At 37.2% G+C, this 10,241-nt stretch overlaps 1 protein-coding gene across 1 annotated transcript in view; it reads right to left on the reverse strand.

The window, feature by feature from the left end:
- Positions 1–8,614: 8,614 nt before the first annotated feature.
- The window catches only part of LOC101313894 (glucan endo-1,3-beta-glucosidase-like protein 3-like), a 3,864-nt gene continuing 2,237 nt past the window's right edge, over positions 8,615–10,241 (reverse strand). Inside the window, exon 4 of the mRNA XM_004299257.1 lies at positions 8,615–9,326. Coding sequence (XP_004299305.1) covers positions 9,020–9,326 — 307 coding nt within the window. The 3' untranslated portion in view covers positions 8,615–9,019. The remainder of the gene's footprint in view (positions 9,327–10,241) is intronic.

The raw sequence follows: 10,241 nt of genomic DNA on the forward strand, positions 1-10,241 counted from the left end.
AAAAATTAATTTACTCCAGAAGTAAATCAATAGGTTATAATCAGTTCTTCGTGAGCAATGCCTCGATCAGTATATCCACCACATATATCACAGGGTTTGTCCTGAAAAGTTGAGGTACACATTGTAAAGAAATAAAATAAACATTAAATAAAATAATTTACTCCAGAAGAAATCAATTATACACATTGATATCTAATCTGGCTTTCCACAATGTGCACAACAGCATATAAATTCCAGTGTTTTCTTCTTCAGATATTACAACAAGTTTACATCAGCTGATTCAGCTCTAGCATGAAAACATATATGACACTATGGATTTGCATTCAATAACTATGTGTGTCACGTATTATGCTAACAGGGAATATTGTCCCATAGTCTCATACTATTAATGTGACTACATCTTCTGCACAAATCAAGCATGATTCCAATCAATCGTGATCTTCCTAATTGATTGTAGAATCATCAGTTTATGTTTGTATTCATTGCTATGCATAATTGTAGCTATTTCCTAGAATGTCAACAGTAGGATCTGTATATATGCAGAGAATGTAAAACCAATCATATCAACTGAATACAGAAGGAATCAGGCAGTTCATATTTACTTTCTAAGTTTCTATTATTTTTGGTCATTATTCTGAAGTTGCATTCATACATCTTTCGTACTTGCACAAAGAGCCCCAAATAATCTTACCAGTTTTCTAGTTGCTGACTGCTCCAAATTAACACTAGTGAAACTTCTGGTAGCAGCAAGAGTCGCTCAATAAGCTAGTGAAAAGACCAATCATCAAAATTACAGAAGAACAGTTTGTAAATTACTCTGCATGACGATGGATCGAAGTTCAATATATAGGTCTTTTATGAATCAAGATCATGAGATTACCGTCTTCATTTTTGCTTACATGTTCTTTGCAGATAAGAAAAGTTACTCCAAGGCAGCCAATACCAAAAAGAAAGGAATATGTCTCACTCTCACCCATAGTCCATAACAGCCACCAGTAGTATATACTATGTAGTTATATACATTCACAAGGCAAAAAAAAATATATATGCAGGAAAGCTGATATTACTAAAAAAATGCAACAAGACAAGCATTGTTGCAGTATATAATATGGGGGAGTGGTTCTAATGAGGAAAGTTGGTGGTCCTCATTACAACCCCTCCCTATAATCTGGTTCTTGAAAACAATATGCATTTGAAAAGTGGCAGCAGACAAAGGATGTGATTAAGCTTTAGGGGTTTCAAGGTCTTTTCTTTTACCATGGATCTCACTCACTGAAGACTTTGAACTTTTAAAGCTCAGCAGCTAAATATTGTAGAGATGAACAAGATGATGGGTCTGAGAGAGAGAGAAAAGAGAATTGATCAAATTCTCAAGAAAGTGAGAGGTTCCATATCGAAAGAGAATGAAATGGATCTCCAGAATCAAAGCTTACCATTTCATTTCCAGAATCATAGCGACGAAGAACTTGTTGAGGTGGTCGAGGTTGAGGTCGGCGGTGGTGCGGTGGAGGTGGAAGTGGAATCCCCGGTCCTTGTTGGAGATGGGTGCTGACAGCGGCGGACAGGTTTTTTTTTTTATTATTATTATTACCCTAGCCTTACATTTACTCTAGCCTTGAGTGTTTTTACCATATTAATTGTGTTTTTTGGTGTCAATTTTTTTTGCCACAAACGCTTGGAATTCCATTTTGTATCGCAATTAATTTCAACAACAAAAATGTAGTTAATGTCAAAAACTGAGTAGTCGTTACTCTTGATTCACTTCAACTGCAATTAATTTGTTCGTAATTGAAATACACAGATTGGTTAACGAAGGGTCGTTTATGAATCCTCTTGTTGCTCCATAAATTTCTGTATACAAGTCATCAATGAGACAATGAGACAAGTATATGAAGTAAAGACTAAAATATCGATAATTATAGAAATTTCGATGATTTAAAATATAGATATTTCGATGAAAATATGAAGAAATTATTGAGATCGATAGATTATTGAAAAAAAAGAATGATAAAAAGAGAGTGAAATTTATGAGAGGATATATATAAAAATGTTCTAATAATAACCAAAAAGCATCTCAGCAAGGTTGGCTGGAGAGTTTCAGTTGTCTAAGGTTCGAGTCTCACATGTTGTGATTGCCTTTTGTACTAATATTTGAAATCTAGGCTCGAAATTAACGTAAAATATCACGATATATCCATAATTTCTTGCGAGAATACTTGGTATCTCAATTAAATATTGAGATCTTGAAAAAACAAAATTATCGTTGAAATTTTGGGGATAATTTCGATTTTTCAGTCCTTGATCATAACCAACATTAGTGTCATTCTCTCCTCATTGCATTTCCCAACAAAATTAAAGAAGAGACAAACTTATCCCGATACCTCTAGTTAGGCGAAAATTCTTCTAAGCGCACATGAGTGTAAGTGAAACGAGCAACTAATATGCAATATATTTTGATCGGGTCATCCTCGTCGCATTAATGATGCAAGTGCACGTTGGTGCGTAAAATCCGCTCATCAAACCGGATAATATAACCATGAAACAGTGCATATTGAACCAGGTGTGAAATCGTAACCTGTACTATCAACACAAAGGAAACAGTTATAGAAATATAGCCAACTTGGTACATTTCTCATCAAGCATCCCATATTCTCAAAACGACTGCACTTAAATCACATATGGTTTTTCTACATGTTTAGTAGTGCAATGCATCACTGCTTAACTAGTCTTTCTAATTCCAGCAGATACATCTCTAACCAATTCTTCACAGCACATCACAGCAGGAGTATACATATGAGTAATGAACTTCTCAGCTCATGTTGTGAGCAGAGCAGCATCCCCTGCAGCCAACAGAGGCAGTTTAACCTTCATTGAGTGGGCTTGGGAGTCATTGGTAAGCTGGAGAGGGCAATACAGTCCCCACAGGAAAGACTTCATTTTCAATCCTAAATCAACAACGACATATATCAATTTCATGCCACTAACATGCACCGAAACTCAGAATTCGTCTCCACTTTTGTTCATTCCTAAAATTTAAGCCAAAATTAAAGAGAATATGAGTAATGTTCCACGGTGAGATTCATGATTTAGCTTCTTTCTTACTTCCTTTTAGTTGTATGAGACTTAACCCTTGAGCATAGTATTTCACACAATATTTTGCAGAGTTAAACAAATCATACTGAAAGTTCTGAAACTTACCACAAGGATTCAGATGAAGCCTCTTAGAAGAGAAAATAAATAGACTGATGCCTTTTATTAGACTCCTCAGTATAAGATCTTGCGTCTCCATAACTTGCACAAGGCTGCAGTACTGCTCTTTGGACCTAAAACGATTGAGGGATTTCTTAAATGACAAGGTATCATCTATAAGGGATTGCATATACGTTATGTGAATTAGAAAGTTAGTTGACCTCTCAAAATTTCCCGGGAAAAAGAATAGTGCAATATCCTCTATGGTGGGGCTTTTCTTCGAAAAGATTTCTTCCCATACATTGCAACAAGAGAGCATAGTACACGGCAGCACATTAGGCATCAGATTTGTATGCTCTAGAGCTTTACGACAAACTTTTCCAGGAAGATAAGCTACAAATCCATCATAAAATTGTATGCCTGAATCCTTATGAAGGATCTCAAGGCTTCCGCTACAACAGAAGTATCATCATCATTAACCAATCAATGTTGATATAAACAAACACATTTTCTAGCTCAGCAAGCAGATCCACTGATATATTCTTTCAGATTATCTTTCATGTCTTTAATAGTTGGAATGAGTAATGAGTGTGCAATCTCATAAAATATAAGTTACTCACCACCATGTAGCATCTAAAACCAGGCAAAATGGTAGATTTATCTCTGTTTTGGGTTTGATGTTTAGAAGGTCAGAGACAATAGAGCTATCTCCTGAGGAAACACAAGTTTGGTTAGTAAACACCTAACGTCTAACTGAAGGATCATACTGCACAGAATAAAAGCAACAATAAGAAACAATTTCGAGAAACCTTTTTTACCTGAAAAGTTGATGAGTGGAGCATCCTGCAACTCTTTCTTGCATAGATTTGGATTCTTATACTCCATAGAAGTATCGATATCTGAAAAAAAACAAAAAAACGAAACAAACAAACAAACACAAGGGGATCAAAATTTATAATGCATTGATGATATTCGATGATGCAGCAAGTGATTTTGACCTTGTGTTCCTCAACTTTTCAAGAAAAAATTTCCATGCAATCAATGTCAGAGTTTTCATACATTTTAGTTCAGCAAATGGTTTAGACTCTTGCTTCTCAGTGACTGAATTGATTTCTTCAGTGCCATGTCCAGTAAGTTCACTTTTGCAAGTAACCTTCCCCTTTTGGAAAGATAAATCTTTACGGGTATGTTTAAACTCGTTGGAAGGCCATCTAGACATTGTTACCATGGTATCAGTTTGGACAGGGCCTGCGTCCCATTTACTTGGTGATGGAATATCCACTTTCTGAGATCTAATTTTGACATATTTGTCAAACTTTCCTCTGGTTCTTGTTGAGATTCGCTTTGTAAGATGACCTGAACTGCCAGACTCTTCAAATAGCCTTCTGGAACCCACAGATCGCGACATGTCTCACTGAACCAAATGTCTGGAGAAAATAGAAGTACTTACATGCCGTAGCTGGAAATAGCTAGAAACAGTGACATTTTCAGTTCAAGACTTCTAGTGTCACAACTGGCTATACAAAATCATAATCCTTTTAACATTGTTACTGAAAGAAAAAATAATCGAATAACAATCCGTCAAGTACACTCATATGATTGAATAAAGTTTAAGCCTGAGTAGCATAGTTATCAAAACAGAAGACTACAATATCATCAGAACTGCACTTTCTTTACTCCAAGGGGAACCAATTGAAGAAGTAAGTACGTAAGAGTACATGCGTTGAAGTAATGGAATAAGCGCATATAAGATCAAGAACATGCCACAAAAAACACAGATTCACATACACATGTATGTGAGCAACGATACACTACACCGTTACATTTTGTGCACATATGTTAGATGAGAGAGACAATCTAGGGAGTTTTGGGAGTAAGGATTAATCATACATTTGTATTTGGGCATGTGAAGTTGGATATATAGCAAACAATAATGAAGTTCACTTCAAGCCCTTGTACAAAAGTTTTGATCATTTGAAGAGACAGATGAAAGGAAAGAGATGGTATCAGAATTACCTCTTGTAAGAAGAATTTCATCCAGCAAGGGCAAGCAAACAGCATTTAAGCCAATGTGTAGGACCAACAAAATCAAACTCAACACAGAAATCTAAACTCCTGTCCAACCAACTGGTGCTTTTACTTGCAGCCAGACATATGCTCATGGAGAACAAGTTCCTTGGGAAGGCTGTTACAGTGCTAGCCATCTTGGTATTGTAAACTACAAACCCAATGTCCCAAACCTTGGGGCTGTTTTTATGGTGATGAGATAGAGGTGTCTATATTGCACTTCAACATGAACGGATTGTCAGAACAATGCACTCTTGACCTCCCACATTTCAATTTCGAAGCCTTGCCCAAGAAGAACCCTATTTTTCGTACTAGTGAGCTCCATAATGAAGGAACTGAAACAGTAAAACCAGATGACTAATCGAGAATTAGGTCATATATCATCAAATTTTCCTTTCTCAATCTCTTCACAGAGTACTCACATGAACCACAACATGATGAAACAATTAAACCAACAAGCACTGAGTTCAGAAAAAAGGAAAATGAAACTACTTCACAGACAATTGATATTTTCAAGCAGCATACATAATATATATGAACATAGACACCACCCAGTTGTAGCTGTCAGACGGCAGAATAGTTTCGCTTGCGGTAAATAAAGAATCCGAGAGTACACTTGTGTGAATAAGAACGATTGTCACGCATTACAAGTAAAGAATGAGAATGATTAATGAAGATGAAGAATCCAATTGAATCAAGTCTGTCTATTTTTTTTACCGCGCGTGTAGGTCTGTCTTGGTTCCCTCGTTCTTCTGCTTCCTCGACTCTAATGAGATAATTGGATACAGAGCCGATAGAGATTCTCTATGAGTTTGTTCAACTTCTTTACAAAAGATGCTCTTTCTTATTTTTCTTGTAAATCAATTAGAAACCCAAGACTTTCCTAAATCAATTAGGAAGTCCATTAGTCATGACCAAATCAGTCAGCCACGAACCAAAACCTCAACCTTATGATTGGTCAACAAGGCATCAAGGAAGCCCCACAAGCTCAACCTCCACCGCCAAAACCGAAGTAGCAACAAAACCCTAAACACCTCGATCCGGGTCAGGTCAATTACATAGATTGTCCTTGTATTGAGGTCGAGTTTCCTAGCTTCAGCGGGAAAGACCCGGACTACTGAGCCGTTGAAGCAGAAAAGTTTGGCGAGTTCTATCTTCACCCATTCGAACAATATATTCAAATTGCTGGGGTCACATTTGAAGGAGAAGCACGAGTCTGGTATAGGTCAAAGAAGATAATCCGATCAAAACCATATATGGAGTGATAAGCCTGAAGATGTTGAGGATGCATAACTGTTGGTTAGAGGTTATGAATGGAAATTATTTTCCTGTGCCAACCAAGAATAACTCCCAAAGCCGTAAACCCTAGACTAATTTAATGAGGGTGACTGGGTATCTGTGAGGGAATGCAGCGAGTGTGGTCATAGGCACTGTCAGTGCTTACATTTTTATTCAGCCTTGGGTTGTGATAAGGGCAAATTGCTCCACTGTGCTGGAAACCCGTGCAGGTGCTTTAGGCTTGGTGCTGAAGTAGATTGTGTGAAACCTGCCTTTGGTGTTGGTCGATCTGTTGGATGTTCATGGGTTCTGCAGTGAGTCAGTGACTATTATGTGAGGCGAGTGAGGCAGGGTTGTGACAATATGCTTTGGGCTCAATGGTTGAAAACTTGGAAAGCCTTGATGACATCAAAGTAAGCCCTGGTGTACTATGGAGTATGTATGGGATGGTGTCACTCACCAGCCGCAGTTGAGAACTGAAGACAAATAGACAATACAGAAAACATGATTTCGTTCTTTAATAACCGATGTTGGTGTATTTCTATTAGAGGCCCTTCATTTTGTCTGGAAAATTTAGTAAGTTTTGATACTTGTGATTGTTTTCTTCCAGAGCCTTCATATATTTTCTTTCTGAACTTTAGTCGGTTAGAATGGAAGGATTAGATAGACCTTCAAGGCTAGAATGTGGTAAAGACAACCTGATATATGACATTGTAGTAAATGTTTCATCTTCTTAATCCTAGATTTCTGGATGAGAATTTGGGTCTCATTATGCAGTTCTCCTTCTTTTTTTTTTCTTTTTTTTTTTTTTTTTGTTAATAAATGTAGTTCTCATGTTTGAAACTTGAAAGTGGCAAATACACTGTATGCTATCTGATGCATGTTGGACTAACCTGTCAAAGGAGGTTGGGCCCAGCCCTTTTCAACTTTTGAAGTTGATCCATGCATCCAATGGCAAACTTGTAGGCCCAAATTTCTTTAACCTATAATAAGTTAAGAGGGAAATCCACACAATTCAAAAAATTCAAACAAACGCCCAAAAAATAAATAGTAAGAACAAAATTGTGTCATTGTCATGACAAAGATAATCTTCAAGGAGGAATGCTTCTCACTTTGTCGCGTATTCTAAGATAGTAGAGTGGAGTGCAGATAAAGAAAATGGGAGGGGATCTGAATATTCAAGTAAAATTTATAAGAAATGAAAATCAGAGACTACTTCAAAATATTCTGCTGAATAATTATTAGTAAATTCAAGAACTCTGAACTCGAAGATCAGAATGTGGAGAACAAGTGCACAACGATCGACATCCCTGAAACGTCAGACCATGTAAAAGCATGCACATTATATAAAGTTTGCATTTCTTCTTTTCTCTTTACTAGTAAAAAATCGGGTGGAAAACAGAGTACACACTTCCATTATAAAACTATGGCACCATGTGAGCTGAGTCTTCTCTGTTCCTAGTTCTCAGAATCTCTCACATTTCTTACACAGGGTTGGACTGAAAATCAAGGTCGATTCGGTTCGGTTATAGGTGTGTTTAGCACATGGGATTTCTGAGAACCACATTATCTTGAGGCTTAATTTTCAGCTAAGTTATGGGATGAACTTCCTTGTCAATATACAGTGAAGTTGGTGAGGCAATTAGTTCTTCATTCAAAGCTCTACCGCCTCTACGCTAACTGAAGCCTATATAGTACCAAAGGTGGACCAGAGCAATGCATAATGGAGTCTGCAATTTGTGCAGAGAGACATCCCAGTCATGTCTCTTTACTATGAGGAAAGTGCAGTCCAAAATTTCGGAACCACAATATAGCCGTTAAAGCTCCCAGCTTTAAAGCTTAATCCCCATCATATGTGGTTGGCAGATACAGAATAAATTTTCCAAGATTTTCTGTCAGATGTCATGTCCCACTCTTGGAGTTACAGAGGAAGTAGATCTAGTCCACATTTCCAGCAAACCATGGCATGGTGTGTGCTCATGTTTCAGATCTAACAACGGCTAGCTTAAGAAAATATTAAGGTTTGATTGGTTTAGTTTATAAACTTATAATATATATGTACACCCTAGCTAACACAGAGTGATGCACAATAATCACAAGGAACCCAACACAAGAAACAAAATCAAAATAATTAAGAGCGAAATAACCTTAATAATGAGTGCCAAATACCTCATCAAATTAATACACTAGCTAGTAGTACACTCAGATTAGATCTAATTTACAAAAACTGAAAATAGTTGAAGACAGAAAGATATGCTTCCGTAGTCCCGCTAGCAACACCATCCGAATTCCAAAAGGAATCAAAAGCCCCTCCACTCTTGCCCGTAGATCTTAGTAGGATGGAGATAGAAAACAAAAACTTAGCAAGGCTGTCCCTAAATGATCACCTATAATCAACAGCAGCATCACATGCATATACGACTGCATACTGAAATATAGCATCATCCAGGATAACTTGCCCTACCCCACCTCTCAAGTTTTCATATCAACCCCACCAAAGCATCAAGCCTGAAAAGAATAAGGTTATGAAAGAAGAGAACAAACTAGCAGTGTCGATGAGTCTAATCCCAGCACTGTCATCCGTGATGCCAGCTCCAGATGGTCCTACTCCGAATACTCCAGGAGTTGCAGTATATGGAGTGGCACCGGTGGTTGTTCCAGTGGTTGTTCCGGTGGTTGTTCCAGTGGTTGTTCCGGTGGTTGTTGGTGTAGTGCCGGTAGATGTGGGTGTTGTACCAGTGGATGGGGTCGTAGTGCCAGTGGTTGGAGTACCAGTTGTACTGCCGGAAGTGCTGAATGAAAGAAAGAAAACAATATTCAGTATATCAACCACAGAAAGTAGAAGTGTAGAACTGCCGAGACCCAAGGTGAAAACACATGAACATCAGTAGCATGGTAACTGAAACCAACACTTTGTGGAATAGAAACCATGTGGCATTTTTGTTCTCCCCTTCAGAGTACGGGTCCTATATATTCCTACAGCTTTGAGATGTAATTATGGCACCACATTATTATTGGAATTCATCTAGTATATTGGGTTGTTTTCCAGAACATAACAAACATATTAACATTGATATATTTCCTAAACCTTTGAAGCTTCCAAGTGTATAAGCTTCCAATCATTTTCAGCCATGAAGATATACAAATATAACACATGACATCATGTTTAGGATGTAAAGATCCCTCGTGTGATAGAACAAGAATGGCATTGCGTTGCAATTGTATTCTAGGACTTTAAAAAAAATATAGGACTTGCAGATTACCAGTGGACTCAAAGACAATAATAACAATCCATTACAAAATCAGGATTTGTGGGAACATTTGCAACTATTTTGACTTGAGAAATACCAATCTATTGATACCGAATCTATCAAAATGTGGTTCGGAGAAGATAATTAAAGTGTATGAATATAAGTCGATCAAATTAATTGATTACGCTCAAACACTCTAAACCACATCAGCATACTTTTGCTGTGACATGCTTATTAAAGTACAGCTACATTGGTCACTGCTAATTAGATTAAGGCATAGCCTCAAAGGTCATCCTAGAAAGCTTTTAAATCAAGGAAAGCAGAAGTATCTGCTAGAGTTTCCTCAAAGATATTATAAGATGCATGCATCATAGGAAGAAAACAAAAAAGAGCAAAAAAAAACAAAAAAGAGCAATATACATATGTACTTTTGGTTGTTACAAATATACTTTTTTT

This window comes from Fragaria vesca, linkage group LG5, assembly GCF_000184155.1.
Source record: "Fragaria vesca subsp. vesca linkage group LG5, FraVesHawaii_1.0, whole genome shotgun sequence".
Lineage (NCBI taxonomy): Eukaryota > Viridiplantae > Streptophyta > Magnoliopsida > Rosales > Rosaceae > Fragaria > Fragaria vesca.